The 20,236-nt window shown below is 38.4% G+C and overlaps 1 protein-coding gene across 5 annotated transcripts in view; it reads left to right on the forward strand.

The window, feature by feature from the left end:
* Window positions 1-20,236, forward strand: part of LOC137252581 (uncharacterized) — a 687,899-nt gene that overhangs the window by 523,386 nt on the left and 144,277 nt on the right. For all 5 annotated transcript variants that reach the window (XM_067788530.1, XM_067788528.1, XM_067788532.1 and 2 more), the window contains one exon: window positions 13,346-13,554. In XM_067788530.1, the coding sequence (XP_067644631.1) occupies window positions 13,346-13,554 (209 nt within the window). The remainder of the gene's footprint in view (window positions 1-13,345; window positions 13,555-20,236) is intronic.

Genomic DNA, 20,236 nt, shown 5'->3' on the forward strand with positions numbered 1-20,236 from the left:
ATCACAGAATTTTGTAGTTAGATTTAGCAGGTCGAATTTAAAGTAAGCTAATTATTAAGGGCTTTTCTTCTCAAGCTGCCAAATTTGTTCTGCTCTCATAGTAAACATTTCATATGGAAAACAAACAAAAAATTAAGCGAGCTTTTTAACTTGTTAGGGATCCTTGATACCACAGCTTAAAATTTAGCCTCCATCATATAACATCTCTTAATGGGCTAAGGCTGATTGGCTTTACCGCGGTTATCGGTTGGCATAAGTTCCAGAATAAAAAGATACATCAAGCTAACTGGCCGTTTCCTCATCGAAAAACTGAAAACCGAATTGATCACGAGGCGTATTTTCAGTGTCCTTAATGTGTGCACCAAGCCAACATACTTACACGCCTGTTCACTGCAAGCAATCTTCGACTTGACGATGTGGCGGAGCAGTGTGAGCATATTCCTCTCTCATTGCGTTCCGCCGCTGCTCCCAAAACCAACAACAAACGATTATAAACGTCGCTGTGCCTCATAAAAAATAATGAGAGACGCCTATTTAGAAGGAACAAACGATTTCAGCAGGAATTCTAATGGTGACCTGGTAACTGACGCATATAGTGTTTTGTGTGTTTTCTAGCTGTAGAGCGATAAGAGGACCCCAAAATCCTAATCGCCGATGAAGGAAGTCATGTTCCGGCACCCGAATCCAACATAAAGAGAGAATACCAATTCCCGGCTAAATAATAAAAAGACGTCGGGTAACAACGGACTACTTACTCGCCGAGCTGTTTAAACACACACAGCCGAAAGTTTGGTAAAGAGGATGCATCAACGCCTATGTAAAATGGGGTCAGACGAGCGCATGTGTTTTAATGTGCTCTGTTCAATCCTCAAGAAAAGCGACCCTACAAACCTCGCCAATTACCGCGGAATCAGCCTGCTTCATATAGCATATAACGTCCTATTTAGGATACTGTGAGAAAAACTGAAGAATAAATTCAATCAGCTGATTGGACCTTATCAGTACGGGTCTAGTCCTGATAAATGTTTCGACCAGATCTAAACGATGCGCCAGTTAGTGAAGAAAACTCACTGTTAAAGAATCGACACTCACATGTTTTTTGTACACTTCAAAGCAGTTTTTGACAGCACGAAAAAAAGTTGCTTGTATGCTGCTAATGACCGCCGCGGTATGATGGAAGCGTTAAAATTTTTCCAAGCGCAATCGCAACTCGGCAGTGTTTGCAAAGCACTCCTAGTGCGTTTCTGCCATGAAAAGCTTCTCAATTCATACTCATCTGGCTTGCATATGCCGTTTGGAGTTGCATAAAACGGGTAGGTCCCGTCTCGACAATTTGTAGGAAAAACTAAAAGCAGCACAACGCAAATTGGAAGATAAGCTCGGCCTAAAATCTTTAAGGAGGTTATCGCGGTTTGCATTTATTTATTTATTTGTTCTGCTGTGTCAGAACTAAACTAGCATTCAAACTTAATAAAATAATTTAAAAAAAATTTTTAAGTTAAACGGTTTTATTGAAATCAATATTTACATGAAATAATAATAATACGAAGAGCTAGAAAATAATTAGGTAGGTCCTAGGTACTAGTCATCACACTCCTTATCAATCTAGAGTATTGATCAGACATTTTAATAAAAGCGTTGGGCGCGAGAAATTTCTAAAAATGTGAGGCGTAGCATAACCTGATTAAGGTTCAGTTGGTCTTAGCTATGACTATCAATAGAAATATGACACGTCCAACGCTTTTATTTAATTGTCTGATCAACGCCCTAGATTGATAAGGAGTGTGATGACTAGTACCTAGGACCTACCTAATTATTTTCTAGCTCTTCGTATTATTATTATTTCATGTAAATATTGATTTCAATAAAACCGTTTAACTTAAAATTTTTTTTTTAATTCTTTTATTTTCAAGTTTTTAGTCTTTATTTAATTGCCTATTATTTCTCATTCTATTTAGTTCATTTAGTGTCTCATTATTACAAGGACTCTTTCCCGACAATTTGTTACAACCTAAGTCCTCAACACATAATCCTTCCAAAGGCTTTACTCGACTCTGCGCCACGTATGCTTGTCCCTCCTCCAACTCCAAAATATTTTGATGTCACTTCTACCGGACTGTATGCAATATTTGTTCCAAATATGAGCCAAATCGGGCATCATAGGTCGCTTTCTATTCATGTATGTATTATGTGTTCCAAATATGGACCAAATCAAATCGGACCACAAAAACGATTTTTGTGAATATCTCGATCCTTGCGCCACCTAGCGGCGATTTTTTTTGATAGGTCGCTTTCTATTCCTGTATGTATTATGTGTTCCAAGCATGAGCCAAGTCGGACCACAAATACGATTTTTGTGAATATCTCGATCCTTGCGCCACCTAGCGGCGATTTTTTTTTGATAGGTCGCTTTCTATTCTTGTATGTATTATGTGTTCCAAGCATGAGCCAAGTCGGACCACAAATACGATTTTTGTGAATATCTCGATCCATGCGCCACCTAGCGGCGATTTTTTTCACAGGTCGATTTCTATTCCTGCATGTATTATGTGTTCCAAATATGAGCCAAATCGGACCACAAATGCGAATTTTGCGAATATCTCGATCCATGCGCCACCTAGCGGCGATTGTTTTCACAGGTCGATTTATATTCTTGCATGTATTATGTGTTCCAAATATGAGCCAAATCGGACCACAAATTGCGCCACCTAGCGGCAATTTTTTTCTTATTATTGCATTGTCATCGGGCTCTGAACTATATTCCAAGTTTAAAGCTTGTAGCTTATCGGGAAGTTACTTAAATTTCAATTACAAGATTCGTTCACAACGGCCGTGCGGCCGTGCATGCAGCCTGCCTCTCAGCTCAAGCTAAATAAAACCGTTTAAAAAGGCTCTGCCAAATAACGTTGAACAACACCAGCAGCTTCCTAAAGATTGAAAAGGACTTCTTCCAGCTATTAAAACCTACAAGAGGTTTCAGATAAGCCGACTTCTCTTCGTGCGACATATAAATTTCATGTTGGAGAGAATAGTTCTAGCAGCAGATCTAAACTGATGATCCATTCTAATATAACAATCGGAGCATTCGCAGCTTGGCAGCTTCGTCACTGTTGGCGAATCAAAATTCGAGAATGTGAAGGCATTCATCTATCTGGAAACAATAATTTACAGAGAAACCGAACGGAGGGTATATTTGCTACTTTGGACTGAATAAGCAATAGAAAAGTAAAGTTCACTCTCGACTTAACAAAACTCACACTCTGCAAGTCTTAAGCATACCTCCCCTGATGTATGACTCGGAATCAAGGTTGGTGTCGCAACAAGATGAGATTGTTCTGGGTGTGTGCGAGATAAAAATTCTCCGGAAGATGTATAGCCAGACCTGTTGGATTATAAGTTATCTTTAACCTTCAGCAAAATCTCATACTTTCGTTGTTACCTAATTTCTGTTGTTAAGTTTAATGACTAAATGGCGCTTTGTCTTTTCGTTGATTTTCATATTGTACAGTTACCTCTAGACAAAACTGATCAGTGGAGATATCCCTCTAACTCTTCTTCTAAACCATAAATCTCTAGGAAAAAGTGCTTTGAATAATACCTGTGGCTATCTTAACCCAGCCTCTTTATATAAAATTTGTTATGTATGTATATCGCACCATTGTATACATATATAAGAGTACATTGGTTGTATACATATAGCGATCTTAGTCAAACACTTTTGTTCGACAATCTAAATTTCTAAACTCCATTTTTTTGTAAGCACAAATTTGTGACATAACATCTTTTGCCATGCAGGCTTGCTTTACGCTAGATCAGGTAAATAAGTTAGCGTGTTGTTCTGTTTTACCTAATGACAGATAAATTGACTTGTTTTATTCCACTTTCGTACTTAAATTGTTAATACTTATGTTGTTCTTTGTCACTTTTACGCTAATGGAACATTTGCCTTTAGGTAACATTAATTGGCTTCCTGGTATTTATGTCTTAGATCCGCTCAACTTAATCGGATTTTCATTTGAAATACTAATAACAAAGGAAGCTAAAAATGCTGACTGATGAAAACAATTACTGCTGGAAGCTAAAGTTCTTTAAATTGATATAAATACACACCAACATATGGGTGTTTGTGTAAATGTGTCAACCAAAATCAAAAAAGTTTACTTTTGCCTAGAATAATTTTATATATGTCAACCGAAAGTCGCATATGTTGTCCTCTTACTTACTTACTTAATTAATTGGCGCTTAACCGTTTAAAAGGTTATGACCGTCCAACAAAGCGCGCCAGTCTCTTCTTCTTTGACCTAAATGGCACCAATTGTTCCCACAAAGGAAATTTTAATCGTTTTCCACCTGGTCCTTCCAGGAGAGTGGTCGCTGCCCTCCTCCTCTTCATCTATAAGCGGGTTCCGATAAAAATACTTTTTTTGAACGAAGCATCATCCTTCATTTGCGTAACATGAACTAGCCAGTGTAGCTGCTGTATTTTATTCATTGACTATGATGGTGTTTGCGCAAAGCTCGTTCAGCTCATCATTAAGTCTTGTTTGGTAATTGCCAATGCCGAAGCGTAGATGCCCATAAATCTTTCGAAGCAATTTTCTCTCAAACACTTCCAGAGCTGCCGCGTTTCAATTTGGAAGAGAAGTTAGCTAGCTAGCCACGAGCAGCCGGTGACGTTCTGCAGGGAAGCCAAATTTTATACATAGCGGCATATAGGCAGATAATTTTCGTGCTGTTGTTGTAGCAGACACACCCGGAGATTTTGGGGAATGTTATCGATGTTGATGGTCCTTTGCCTAATATAAATCCTATACGTTCCGGTAAAAAGCACCATTGCGGTACAAGCCCGTCCATATCGGAACGATGTAATATGAACACATTGCACGTTTAAGGCCATCCCGCCAACCGACTTATTTAGCATAGATGCTGATAAATGTGACTTACTAGCTCCTCGCCATAGGTTTTGAAAAGGTCCGCAGGCAATTCAACATCGCCCCGGCATTATGGTTTTTAATCTGTTTTTCGCTTTTCTCACTTCATCATAGTCGGTTGGGGGAACATTAATTCCATTATCGTCGATTTCAGGCTCGGGCTCATCTTTGCTGGGCGTTTCATCGCTCTCTTCGCTCAGGAGCAGAGGGAAGTATTCTCTCCATAATCTAAGCATCAGTTCAATTAAAAGGTCACCGTTTGATTTTAGAAAAGTTTGCTCCGGGCATAAAACCTTCCGTCTTTCGCAGGATTTTTAGGTAATATTTGCGAGCGTTGTTCCTGGTGGCTTGCACTCACACTTTTCTGACTATGCTTGTTTCTTCCAATAAAACCATCTGGCTTCCCTTTTCAACTCACTCTAGTGTTCAAACACTCGTCTTGTTGCGTTCGCTTTGAACGTAGCCCGTAGGCTTCTATTTTTCGCTTGCGACATGCATTCTTTATCGTACAGTTGTTTTTCTATGTTGCTGGGAATCAAATTTTCTCTCGACGGCTGTAAGAAGTGCTTTAGAGATATACTCCAACTTCTCCTGCATTCCGTCGTGTCGACCTATCCAAACACATGCTTAATAGCTAGGCTTACGTGCGAGTATTTCCTGCCATCCGATTTTTAGGCATTTAGTAGCTTTATGTGAGTTTGATAGCGTATTTCGGTATTAACCATGCAACGATGATAATTACCTTGCTCAACAAGTAATTACCGCAATTGCAATTTAATGATCAACTTAACGTACACATAAACACATTCTTAATGTATGGTAATTATTGTGCAATTAAATTCAAATTAGAATTCTTTCTTTAGTATATAGTATTTTTGTTATTCAACCGTTATGCAAAAATAAATATTTGATACCTTTGTTAAAGTTCTTGAATTGAGAGATTTCGGAAGCTGTTTACCATGACTAATAGCGAAGGTAATGATAAGTCCTGCGTTAAAGTTTTTTGCACGAAACTCTTATATATGATTGTGCATTTATGATTTCCATTCTTCTATTGCTCTTTTCTAAGCAGCATACTAACTCACATTAGGGTTTTACATAAAATAATAGGAAACTGCAACCCTGTTAAAATACCGCGCTCAGAACTGTTAGAACATCACCTATAAAGAGAGGCGAGAATACTCGACATAAAGGAGAGAAAAGAATGCTGAGAAATGTTTCTGCTGAATACCCAGAAAACTGGGAGTCCCAACAGATATCGGATTGAAAAGGCCACGTATCTCAAAAACTTAAGAAGTTTTCTCCCGTAACACTATGTAAACAATCGGGCACTTAAGTTTTCAGCCTAATGAGAAAAGGAGCATGACAGGTCCTCAAAACATCCATTAAAAGTCGTTGGACTACGTTGCCAGGAATTACGAAGCGCTACTATACCTGCAACAGCCTTTATCACTAAATGAACTATATCACGCAATATTCCATTCTCAATTTTTCTATATTCTCTCACTAATATTGTAACCACAAATCTGATCTCTCCACTTTCATATCCTTGTATTGATCTTCTCATAATAGTAGGAAAAAGATAAAATAGTGATTTAGTGTAAAAAGGAGGTAAACATTCCAGCAGCGTGCAGTTTGAATTAAGGAAAAAAGCCATTCAGGCGTTGAATGAAGGAGAGGGCAAAACAGGAGTAGCAAATTTTTGGCCTTCTCTAATAACTTCAACATGAAGACAAATACAAGATGTAACCAACCCATCTAACACCACTATCTCTTTGATCCATCCCTGTTAAACCTGCAAGTTTCCTCGCATTTTCGTTAGAGGGCATTTTAAAGAGCGCTCACACCTTTTGGATGGGGCGAAGCACTGCTAAAGCAACAACAATTATGTAAAATAATATTTATTTTAACAAAATTTAATTAATGTAATTTTCGCCGAAGTTTTACTATACTCCAATGAAATATAACAACAAGCCTCGGATAAATGCACTCTCTATTGATGACGACCAAGGCAAACGTTTGAAGGACAATGAATTGAGGGCATGCACCTGGAACGTCCACTCCAGGAATGGGATTGGTGCAGATGCCCGGCTGGTTGATGTCCTCGTCAAAGCAAAATCTGATATCATCGCCATCCAAGAAATGCGTTGGACGAAGCAAGGAAGAAAGAAGATGAAAAATTGTGACAACTGTCGGAGTGGCCATACGAATAAGTGCAGTTTCGGTGTCGGATTCGTGGTGGGTGAGAGACTTTGTCGCCAATTTCTGGCGTTCACGCCTGCGGACGAGCGTCTCGCCGATATCCGTATAAAAGCAAATTTTTTTCATGTATCATTCATCTGCGCCCACTCGCCGACAAAGAAGAAAGACGATGAGGTGAAAGACTTTTTATGAACATTTAGAACGCACATGCGACCGCTGCCCCGTCATGATGTAAAAGTCGTGCTTGGCGACTTTAACGCCAGGGTGGGCAAAGAAGGTTTTTTTCGCCCTACAGTCGGAAAGTTCAGCCTACACAATGAAACTTTTCCTAACGGACTGAGGCTGATTTACTTTGTCGGTTCTCGAAACATGGTCATATCTAGCACGAGGTTCATGCATAAAAAGATACATCAAGCTACATGGTTGTCTCCTGATCGAAATAGTCGCAGTCAGATCGATCACGTTGTGACAGACGGACGGAACATCGAATCGGACCATTATCTCGTTGCAGCCAAAATACGCACCCGCCTCAGCGTGGCTAAAACCAAGGAACAAAAAACACAAGGAAAGCTAGACGTCGAAAAGCTTCAATCTTCAATCACAACAGACTGCCAATAATTTCGCAACTCGACTCTCACACCAGCTCTCTGAGAGCACAACTTAGCTTGAAGGAATACAGCAGCAGTGGGAGCATATCTCCAAAGCACTTCGTACTGCCGCCGAGGAAGAAATTGGTTACCGGCGGCCACGAAAAGCAACTGGTACGATGAAGAATGCCGCGTTGCAACCGAAAGGAAAGACGCTGCCTACAGGGCTACGTTAAAAGCGAGCGCGACAAGAGGAGTGTGTGAACGCTATCGTTAGTCTAAAAGGGAAGCGAGACGCCTTTTCAGGAGGAAAAAAGCAGAAGCAGAAAGGCGCGAGTACGAGGAGCTTGAGCTTCTAGCCACTAGGAATAACGCCCGAAAATTATACCAAAAAATACAACCCGACCCATGTTAGAATAGCAATAACCAGATTGGAAAACAACAAGGCCGTGGGCGCTGTTGGATTGCCTGCGGAGCTATTCAGGTATGGCGGCGAGGAGTTGCTAAGGCACATGCAGCAGCTTCTTCACAAAATATGGGCGGGCGAGTGCATGCCCGACGATTGATATCTAAGTGTTCTTTGCCCAGTCCACAAGAAGGGGGATACTGCAAAATGCACCAACTATCGTGGAATCAGCCTTCTTAATATCGCATATAAGGTCATTTCAAGTTTATTTTGCGAAGGATTGTGGCCCATTGTGAACCGGCTGATTGGACCTTATCAGTGCGGCTTCAGACCTTGTAAAGCTACCATCGACCAGATTTTCACAATGCGCCAAATATTAGAAATAACCCGTGAAAAGAAAATCGACACACATCACATCTTCTTCGATTTTAAAGTCGCCTTTGACAGCACGAAAAAGAGCTGCCTATATGCCGCTATGTCTGAATTTCGTTTCCCCGCAAAACTTACACGGCTGTACAAAATGACGTTGAGCAACACTATTAGAAAGTAAACGAGGTTTGAGTCAGGGTGGCCCCCTATCCTGCGAGTTCTTTAATTTGATGCTGGAGAAAATAATATGAGCTGCAGAACTTAACCGCACTGGAACAATATACTATAAAAGCGTGCAATTACTGACATATGCTGATGACATTGATATCATCGGCCTAAACACTCGCGCTGTTAGTTCTGTTTACTCCAAACTGGTGAAATAAGCGGTAAAGATGGGTTTGATGGTGAATGAGGACAAAACGAAGTACCTGCTGTTATCGAGCAAAGAGTGAGCACATACGCGCCTTGGCAACCACGCTGCTGTTGGCAGCCATAATTTCGAAATTGTAAAAGACTTCGTTTATTTGGGAACCAATATCAACGCTAGCAACAACATCAGCACTGAAATCCAGCGAAGAATGAATCTTGCCAATAAATGCTACTTTGGACTAGTTAGGCAATTGAAAAGTAAAATCCTCTCTCGGCGAACGAAAATCATACTCTACTCTATGGGGTAGAAGCATGAACCATGACAACAGCAGATGAAGCGGCTTTGGGAGTGTTCGAGAGAAAAGTTCTTCGAAAAATTTATGGACCTCTACGCGTTGGCGATGGCGAGTACTGAAGAAGGTTTAATGATGAGCTATACGCAGACATCCACATAGTTCAACGAATTAAAACGCAGCGGCTGCGCTGGCTAGGCCATGTTATGCGAATGAAAGATGATGCTCCGGCCAAGAAAGTGTTTCTATCGGAACCCACTTATGGAAGCAAACGTAGAGGGCGGCCCCCACTCCGTTGTAAGGAGCAGGTGGACGCCCATAACCGTCTATACGGTTAAGCGCCAATTAAGTAAGTAAGTAAGTAAGTTAATATGCCCTCTGGGACTGTGTTTCGTTAGTAGAGAGTTTAGGCAAATGGCTGCGATGGGAGTCTCGCTGGTAGCCATTGAAAAACCGAAGCGATGTCGTAAACTTATCTTAACACACTCGCTGTTAGAATACATATGCCACATCAACCTATCTTCTAAATAAAATCAATAATATGTAGCATCATTTTTTACATTTTTTATGAGAAAAAGGTCGTCGAATTTGAATTTTTCACCCAAACTGACGCATTTGGGGCAATGTTAATGTGGCATAACATTGATACGGAATATTTTCGACAGTATTGTGATATTTATGTTTTCACAACTTAAACATTTTAAGGAATAACGCCCATATGACCGCTCTGAATGACTTACAAAAGAAAAAGTGCAACTGTTCTTATAATTAATAATGTTTCAATGAAAACAAGAAAAAATATTAAGAAAGAGATAGCAATTGATGATGTTTTTCGGCCAATTTGATTTGCACAATCATTGGTTCTTAAACCTCGAAATGGATATATATAACCAGCTATGGCTGTTACATTATTGTTTAAGCGACTTAAACTATGAACATTTTTGGTTCGTTTGTTTCAGTAGCCATTGAGTGTGCTTGTAATTCTCAACTGGTTAGTGAAATATTCTAAAGACATAGTTTGAGTTTTTTTAATTAAAAGCGAGGTTCTTCGGATGGTCACATCACAGCCCAGTGCTCGCCTCCATATCACACTTTGAAGGGGTTCTTCAAATAGAGGATGAGGTGGCTCAGTAGAGCGAAGCCTCAGAGCCCCCAGTGCTCGCCCCCAAAATAAATAAATAAAGGTGTACTGATGCTATGCATCCTCCCATGACTTAAATACACCAATAACACTAAAACTACCCAACTCAATAAATGGAATACATTAAATCAAAAACCCCATAAACTCAATACAGTCCATTAATAATAATAATTTATAAATTTAAAAAAAAGGGAATGCTTGGTGGGAGTTGAACCCGCAACCCCGGGCGTTTGGTCGGGTACGTCAGCCACTGTGCCACGACTCATACGCTTAAAAGCACATAAAATTACTCATTTATAACTCTTATTAAACTGCTCGCCCTCAATTGCCCAAAGCTTAGACAATTATACTACTTTTTTTTGAGAGCCTTCTGTTGCTCCTGCTTCCAAGTCCTGCTTTTTTGCTCTGAGTTTGGCTTCTTCGAAGCTATTGATTTGTTACCAACATTCTGGGCCACTCATAATTTTTTCTGTAATATTATCGACAAAGGTTTGGCTGACTCTTTCCTCGAACAGTTAACGGTTCTGGCATCATCACTAGCATTTGAAGAATGTGTGTTCAGCCTCGTTCTTGTCTTCATCGCCGTAAACGCAGTTAGGATCTAAGGCTTTAATTTTTAGGCGAAAATATTTTTTGAAGTGCCCGTTCCGGGAGTGCATTGGGTTATTTAGTAATTTAGCTTGCCAAAGCTTCTAGTGATCCATGTCTCAATATCTGTTACCTGCACTCAGAAAAAAACACATACCTAAAAGGAGGAAATTTTTCCGTAAAATAATTTCTTTAAATTGAGGAAAATGCAATGGAATTAGTAAGAATTTCTTATTTTTGTTAATTTAACGGAACCTTTCTCTTCAATATTTTCAATCAAGAATAATAGTTAATAATAACAAAAACAAATTTTGCAATTTAAATAATTATATAATTTTCTCTTTGTTTAAGAAAATTATTGCTATCTCAGTTTTTAAGAAAATTACTTGTCTAGATTAAGTAAAGCATTTTATGGGGCAAAATCAATCCCATTCTTCCTTCATTTTCAGCAATTTTTAGGAATTGTTATGAGTGTAAATTTGCTGTCTATCTTCCTTATTGTTCATTTGCATACATTTCTTGCCACAACCTAAAGCTTTATTCCCTACTCTCTTTGTTAACGACTTTCATACCTTTCATGTGTGTTTTTGTTTCCCAAAACCTTCTTCATTCCAGCGCTAGTAGATGTATGGGGATTGTTTCACTAATCACGTCTAGTCCGGATACAGCGCGATAAACGAAGGCTACTCTCAGAATTGCTTTTCGTTATATAGATGTTAGAAGCTCACACCGATTTCCTTACGGAGTTTGTTTGCTCTCATTTCAGAGCCTTACTGTAACGTTGTTAGGCTGCTATGCATCGGCAGTCTGTTTACCAACGGTACCTGTTTAGATGAACTCTCAGTCGCATGTTAAATTAGCGTTAGTCGGCAAACTAGCCCTACTCGTAGGAGGTTGTCTACCTTCCTTGTCAGCATCTTGATTGGATCTCCATCAATTTTGGAAAATAAAAATAGCTTTTAACTACTTAATAACTTTTTAATCCAACGCCTCCTATAGTTTTTGAATCCATAAAATTTTGCCAGGATGAAACGTCCGTAACTTTGAAAACGCCAATATATATATGCATATATTTTTTAATGGAATTAATTTAATTAAATTTTCGAATGATTTTATAAAAGTACCCAATACCGCAATAAAACGATACTACGCTGCATCAAATTTTTGTTGTACTCTTTTCGGAGTTTGTTAACATTGAGCAGTTTCGTTACTGCCAATATAGAATTATTCATAGTTAATAAGGTTTCCTACACTCAGAGAAAAACGCTGTTCTAAAATCAAGCACCACCGAACTCAATTCAAGCTTTTCATGTTCTTACTTTTTTGTTCTAGAAAAATGAACGACCTGTTCTCAAAACAACAACCTTGTTCTTAAACTGACAACCGTTTTCTTGAAAAGAGAACGGCTGGTCTTAGAATATGAATAAATGTTCTATTAATGAGAACATGTTCTTAAATTAAGTTCAAGAAAAAAGAAACGGTATAATTCGTGTGTACTACAATGCTTAATACAACATTTGGCACAAGCCATCAAGCAGTTGCAGTGGCCCAGCGGCTATGATGTTGCGGTTGCGATCGTATGGCGCGAGTTCGACCACCGCCAAACTCTGTAGTTTTTTTTTTTTATTTTTTATATTCTATTTTTTAGCTCTTATTTTTCGTTCGGTTCCACTCATATATACAGCTAATTCTCAAACTTGTTATGAAATGTTTTAAGTATACATTCAGATTATGTCTTCAAATAAGAATAATTTCTCAATTTCTCAATAAGAGAAATGTATGAGAAAATGTATATTATGTGTTTTTTCTAATCTTTTGGAATTTTAATAATAATTTTTTTGTTATTAATGTTTTTTGTTAATGAAAAAAAAAAATATTTATTAATAAAAAAAAATAAATAAATGGGTACTACTTTAAAAAATTACCTTCCCCAATCCCTCCCACCGCAATGATCAAGCACAAATTGTTCTTGAATTGAGACCGAAAAAGTTAAATCGACCACAAATCGTTCTCGAAGCGTGAGAACGAAAAATCTTAAATCAAGCCCAAGTAGTGCTTGAAATTATCACAGAAGGTTCACATCAATACCAAAGTGGTCACAAAATACGAACGGTGTGCTTGGAAAATCCGTTCTTAAAACAAGCACATCGGGCACGAGTTAAGAAAAAACGTACTTAACAGACTTTTGTCAACGAATGTTCTTAATTTTGAACTTGTTTCGTTCATTGTAGAACGATTTTTTCTCTGAGTGTAGGCTTGAAGAACTATTGCATTTAAGAAGTACATCTTTCAATAGTTCAGAGTTAAGAATTTAGCTCCAAATTGCACTTCAAATGGTTGATCAAACTCAAAGCTTATAGATCTTGAATTACACTAATAATTCCATTCAACTAAAAACACAATTATGCTGTTTACAAAAATATATAATATTTTTCTTTTACACATTTCTCTAATTTCAGCGATGGCCTATCCCATTCAGCGCTGAAGGAATCTGATACAAAACGTCTAGAAATCTTGAGAAACATAACTGATTTACTCGGGCGTACTTTTTCATCACAATTTGTATTCCCAGTGCTAGGCCATGAGGATGGCACTACAAATTTTCGACACATGGGCGAACTGTGGCGGCATTGGTTGCCGTCTGAGGCGCTACATACGTTTGAAAAAGGTAAGAGTGAAACGCCAGAGTTATTCAAATATTCGGGAATATTAAACATTCGAAGAGTTTATGTTAACCCCTTGGTAATAGTTTTGTTTTTCTTTTCAATATCTCAGATAGAAAATGGTAGCTTACCGTTTTACTCTATTATACTTCTACATAGATTTTGAATGGTGCAAAATTTCTAAACATACTTTTCTGCTAAATAAATATTTGATAAAGTCGAATTTTTTCTTTATCTATAATATAATAAAAAGATGATAAAAAATTTTAAGGACTACCTTTATATAAATGGACCAAAAAATAGAAGGCATTTTTTCCTTTAATACAGATATAATCTTGTTGAATTTTGACTAAAAAACTTTAACAATAGCTCTTGTAAAAGAATTTTGGGATTTAAAACTATAAAGGTTGAGCTCAATCTTTCAATTTAAGGCCAACCATGTACTTGGGTTAACTAATTGATTATTTAAAATTTAAGCACGCGCTCTACCTTTATAATTTTAAATCCCAAAATTCTTTTACAAAATCTATTGTTAAGGTTTATTAGTAAAAATTCAACAATATTATATCTGTATTAAAGGAAAAATTGCCTTCTATTTTTTGGTACATTTATATAAAGGTAGTCCTTAAAATTTTTTATCATCTTTTTATTTACACTTTTTTAATGCTGCCTACAAAAAGGCATTTGGAATTTTGGGGTCTGACTCACGGCCCAAGTTTCAGGTCTCTAGCTCACCGGGAAGTTACTTAAAAATCGATCGCAAGACTCCTCTCGTTTTTCAGGGATTTGTAGTTATCTCAATTAGCAAGCCACCTAGCGGAACTTTGTTTTCTATAAATTGTATTGTCACCAAGCCTCGAACTGTGTGCCAAGTTTCAAGTCTCTAGGTCACCGGGAAGTTAGTTAAGAATGGATTGAAAGATTCCCAAATCAAAATTAATTTTTTTAATATCCCGATCCATGCACTACCTAGCGAAATTTTTTGATCAAATATTGCATTGTCACCGGGTTCTGACTCACGGCCCAAGTTTCAGGTCTCTAGCTCATCGGCAAGATACTTAAAATTGGTCGCAAGATGCCCTGCATTTTTTCAGGGATTTTCGCTTATCTCGATTCGTCTGCCACCTGGCGGCATTTGGTTTTCCACGAATTGTAGTGCCATCGATTCGCAAACTATGTGCTAAGTTTCAAGTCTCTGGATCTCCGAGAAGTTAGCTAAAAGTCGATCGCAAAATTTCCATTTTAAAATTAATTTTCTGTATATCTCAATCCGTGTACAACCAAGCGGATTTTTTTTTCACTTGCATTGTAATGTCTCCCATATCTTAACTATGCTCTAAGTATCAAATATCTAGCGCAACGGGAGATTACAGAAAAAGACTTTTCCGTGGGTCAAAAATTCGTATGGAAATGAGGGGACAAACATGAAAGCGACTTAATATAAAGGTATAAAAAATAAGTCGGATTTTCTTTCCTGACGCTACAACTCCAGAACGCACGAACCGATTTCCATTTTTGCGTTCGTTGGAAAGGCGTCAGGCTCCGTGAGGTTCGTAGCAAAGAAAATTCATTATCGACACACAGAGTCTCGAGATATAGGCCAAAACGTGGACCCGGGTACCCCTGGAATGTGTTTATAGGATATGGATATCAAATGAAAGCTGTTGATGAGCGCTATAGTTCAGAATAATTTTCATACAACTGGGTGGCTAGGGTGTCGAGATATAGGCCAAAACGTGGGCCTGTGAACGCTTAGATAGTGTTTTTACATTATGGATATCAAATTGAAGCTACTGATGAGTGCTTTAGTACAGGGTAGTTTTCATACCTATTGGTGACTAGGTTCTCGAGATATAGACCAAAACGTGGACCCGGATACACCTAGAATGTGTATTTATATTATGGGTATCAAACTGAAACTGTTGCTGTATGCTTTAGTACAAAGTAAATTTTACATCGCTGGGTGATTAGGGTCTCAAGATATAGGCCAAAACATGGATCCGGATACACATAGAATGTGTGTGTATTATGGATATTAATTGAAAGCTGTTGGTGAGAGCTTTAAAGTAATTTTCATTGTGATATTCGATTTAGTCGCATCAACCTGGCAAAACTGATAAATATGCATGCGAAGCCGAAATAAAGACATGAATTAATAATACCCACATACCTACTTATATACGTCCTATTCGATTTGCCTAAAATTTGGTATATAAATTTGCCTATATTAGTGTTTACGATGCTTTTTTCAGGGAAGTAGACCAGAGACGGACTGGGACTGGGATTAGGACTAGGACTGGGACCGGGACTGAGACTGAGGCTCGGAGTGGGACTGGGACTGAGACTCGCAATGGGACTGGAACAAAATACATACCACCCTCTGGGACTGGCAATAAGAGATGAAGAAGAAGGAGAAAAACTTGAGAGAAGAGAAAAGAGACTGAGAAAGAGATAGAATGAGACGAAGATGAAGATAGATGAAGAGAAAAAGACGGAGGTAGGAGGGAATACAAAGATTAGGAAAAAGTGTAGAGTGGGTAGGGCAGAGATAGACGGAAAAAGCTTATTAAAAGGTATGCAGATAGACCAAATTTAGGGCAGAACAACGTCTGCCGGGCCTGCTAGTTATATATATTTTTCTTTTGCTTCGTGCTTTTACCTTTTATGCCACTTGAATTAATAATGAAAGTAGGATAGAACAGGCCCAAATAAATATTGGAAATTGCTATTTTTGTTATATGCCGTCTTAGGAAATAAGCCTAAAGCCTTGAAAGTTCATTGCACTTCGATTTAATTCGAGCTTGAATGATTACGTCTGCAGGCATACGCATTTTGCAGGCTGTGATTGTTTCTATTGTTAACATTTTTGTGAAAGTACTTTTAGAGTGATAGACAAAAAATAAAAGTTAAAAAATACAAGTATTAATAAAAAAATCCTTGAAGACTGTTTTTGATTTTGCTGTGTTAACTCATCATTTGACCTCGTTGTTGCAATCACTCGAAGGAGGGAAAAGGGAAAATACGAATCTAAAAAAAATCAAATGATAAAACCAGTCCTTGGACCTTCCGTGTAGTAGCTTGAGCACGCCACTACCACACTACGGAAGCTGAAATAACCACTTATACTTTTATTTGATCAAATATCGTTAAATTTTTACGATTTCTTTCGAATAATGATGGTGCCAAAAATTCTGCGGAAATTTTTCTGGACACTTTTCGTCACAGTCATTGACTTCCACCCTCACTACTACATAATAAGTGAAAAAATTACTCATTGCGCTATACATAATTTGCCCCTAAAAATGAGGAAATTTTTGTACAGGCTAAAACTTTAAACAGGTTAAAAAAGAAAAATGGGCGTAGTCGTTAGCCACTTTCGCTTAGATCTGTATATAATACCAAGAACCATGAATTTGTTGAAATTTGAATCGTCTCAGTCTAAAAAAGATTTATGGACCTCTACGCGTTGGCGGTGGCGAGTACCGAAGAAGATATAATGATGAGATGTACGAGATACGCAGAAATCAACATACTCCAGCGAATTAAAATGCAGCGTCTGCGCTGGCAAGGCCATGTTATGCGAATGGAAGGTGACGCTCCGGCTAAGAAAGTGTTTTTTTTTATCGGAACCCGCCTATAGAAGCAGGGGAAGAGTGCGGCTCCGTAGACCAGTAGTCATTTTCTGAAATACATTTGACTTTTCTCACAGCGGTCCCTCGTGGCATCGTGCTCCGCCTAAGGCACAGATATCCCTGGGTTCTATTCCCGGTTAAAGCAACATCAAAAATTAGAAACAAGTTTTTTCAATTAGATAAAAGTTATTCTTAGAGGCGTCGCCCTTCGAAAGTGATTTGGAAAACACTCTGCGTGTATTTTTCCCATGAAAATCTTCTCGGTAATAACACATGTTCATTGCAGATGCTTTTCGGAGTCGGCATAAAACGTAAAAAACAAAAATGTAAGGCGCGATAACCTCCGAAGAGATTTTAGGCCGAGCTTCTCTTTCAATTTGCGTCGTGCTCCTTTTAATTTTTACTACAAATTGGCTGGACGGGACCTACTTGTTTTATGCCGACTCCGAACGGCATCTGCTAGGCAGATGAGTTTTCACTGAGAGCTTTACATGGCAGAAATATACTAGGAGTGCTTGCTAAACACTGCCGAGGGGCGATCCCGCTTAGAAAAGTTTTTTTTTCTTATTAAAAAACTTATTTCTAAAATTCTGATGTTGCTTTGCCCGGGGCGTGAACCCTGGATCTTCGGTGTAGTAGGCGGAGCACGCTACCATCACACCACGGCGGCCGCCCTAAACGGCCGGCATAAAACGTGGGACCTGCAGTTTTAGGAAACATTAAAGCAGCACTTCGTAAAACTGGAAAATAATCTCCGTCTGAAATCCATGCGTAGATTATTGTGCCTTGTATTTATTTAATTTTATTGATAATCCTTTATGCTTTTCTGAAATACAACTGGTTTTTTTTAAGACAGTTGGAAAAGGCGTAGATGAGACAGTACCCAAAATTTCGTAAAGATATATAAATTTTTGCTCAAGCTATCTTAAAAATGGATGGCCATGATCGAGCCATAACAAACAGCTGTTATCCTATCAAAGTTTTAATACCTTTATTTACAACAACAAGCAGGGTGTAGTAAAACTACATCTTTAGTATTTATTTATTTATTCAATACTGTCTATGAAATAGAGATATACGCCGCCGATATTTTTGACATTCGGCGGCGGCGGCGGCGTCCGGCGCGTTACTATATTTTCTACTCTTTTAAGACTGTCTAGGCTATTTATTTTTCATCGCGAAAATTGGTCCGATATGGTTGAAAGGGGTATCAAGGGATGCGCATCACTGCCAGTTTTAAAAATCCAATTGCGAAATTTAACACTTTATAACCGTTCAAAAGTTTTTTGTGAAAACAGGCGCTTTCAATGCCAGCTTAACACAGATTTCGCTTCACCGAATTCACAAAGTTATTAAAACAAAACACTTAACGAAAAGTTATATAATAAATTTAAATGCTTACTTCGCATAATTTTTTCATAAAATTAATAAAGTACAATGAATTTAAATACAGTGTCCCAAGTCGAACATATTTTCAAATTGTACTGGAGTTGTTAAAAAAGCAAGTGCAAAAACAAGAGAAAAAGGTGCCGAATTTTATATCCCGATTGGCTGAAAGAATAAGCGAAATCGGTGATGCAAAATCCTTTAGTAGGCTCCACTGGTTTAAATTCTCTTATGAAAAGATTCTCAGTTCATACTTAAGTTGCATATATCTTCAACACGTATGAGAAGGGTTTGAAAAATCACTTTATTTGCTGAACTATAAAATAGCGTCTGAAATCTTAATTTTGATTTTCATACTTCATCATTCAACACTCAAGTCTCCCGGTTTGACATTTCCTAAAGTTGGCGGCTCTATCCCCAACTAGTCGCTTGGAGTGAATCACATTGGATATAGCCTATCAACCATGTTTAAATATGACTGAATACGTAGGCACATTTTTTAACCAGGTAAGGTTTTGTCCTTCGCAAGAACACTCAAAGTGGTGAAGCAAAAGCTTTCTCAAGACAGTCGATGTGCTCTTATATCATAAGGCCGGAAACAAAGACTATTGAGGTCAATGTATCGAATACAAACGTCTGCAAATTTTGGTCTACATTTTCAAACTTTTACCCACGGTCCTTGTAAAGTTTAAATTATGTAGATGCGCCAAGGATTATACTATTTTCACCCATGTGTTACGCAATGATATCCACTTGGACAGCTTTTGATTTCGAGGGCGGCATCCGTGGCCGAATAGTTACTCCCTAATGTTTCAAGGTGTTTTTTGGTGTAGGTCCAAAGCACATCGCGACAAAAAGATCCGTCAGAAAGTCTTCGGAGCTACACCTAGACCTTCTAGGAAAGTAACGTCGACGAAGGTATGAGTTCGAAGTCGCAGTCCTATGGCTTCTGTGCTGGCATTTTTATAAGGGTCAAGATGCGTGGTAGCGACTAGTGGTCGAGATTTCTACTGTTCGCACGTCGGGAATTGTAGCTCTTAGAAACAGCCAAAAAGACAGAAGGCGCCCTTTGCCGCGATCAAGAATAAGCCAGCAATGATGCTATTCGTTAAAATTGTGCCACGAGAGTCATGTCTATTAGTAGATAATTGATAGCAACCGTAAGTCGCCTATATGCGTGACCAGCATAAAGCCACAAATGATTTAAAGAAATCGTGCAGACGACGGGTATTAGAGTTAGCCCACAACATCTCCTTCGGTGAACCTACGCTACCAAAGTGTGACCATTGTGTATATTTCTCTCTCCGCAAGGAGCTACTCCCGGAATTTTTGAACGACCCACGGGATTTTGAGGCAAAAACCGCGGATCTTTCCGAAATGACCAAAACGTCGATTTCCTTAAATACATATAAACATAACCTTTCCAAATATTATTTTTTAAAATTTTCGCTTTAAAAGCCTCCCTGATCATCATCCGCATGTTAATGATATTGTTCCAGATCGTCAAACATACCATTGACGTCAGTAGTATGTTTCCATATTCATTAGTTGTGGACAATGTGATACTCCGAAGTCCAGCCATTCAATTTAATACGCCGCCGCCGCCGATTAAGTGAGCGGCGTAAACCTCTACTATGAAAGAACATTTCTTACAGACTAATAACAACAG

This window comes from Eurosta solidaginis, chromosome 5 (assembly GCF_040869045.1).
Source record: "Eurosta solidaginis isolate ZX-2024a chromosome 5, ASM4086904v1, whole genome shotgun sequence".
NCBI lineage: Eukaryota > Metazoa > Arthropoda > Insecta > Diptera > Tephritidae > Eurosta > Eurosta solidaginis.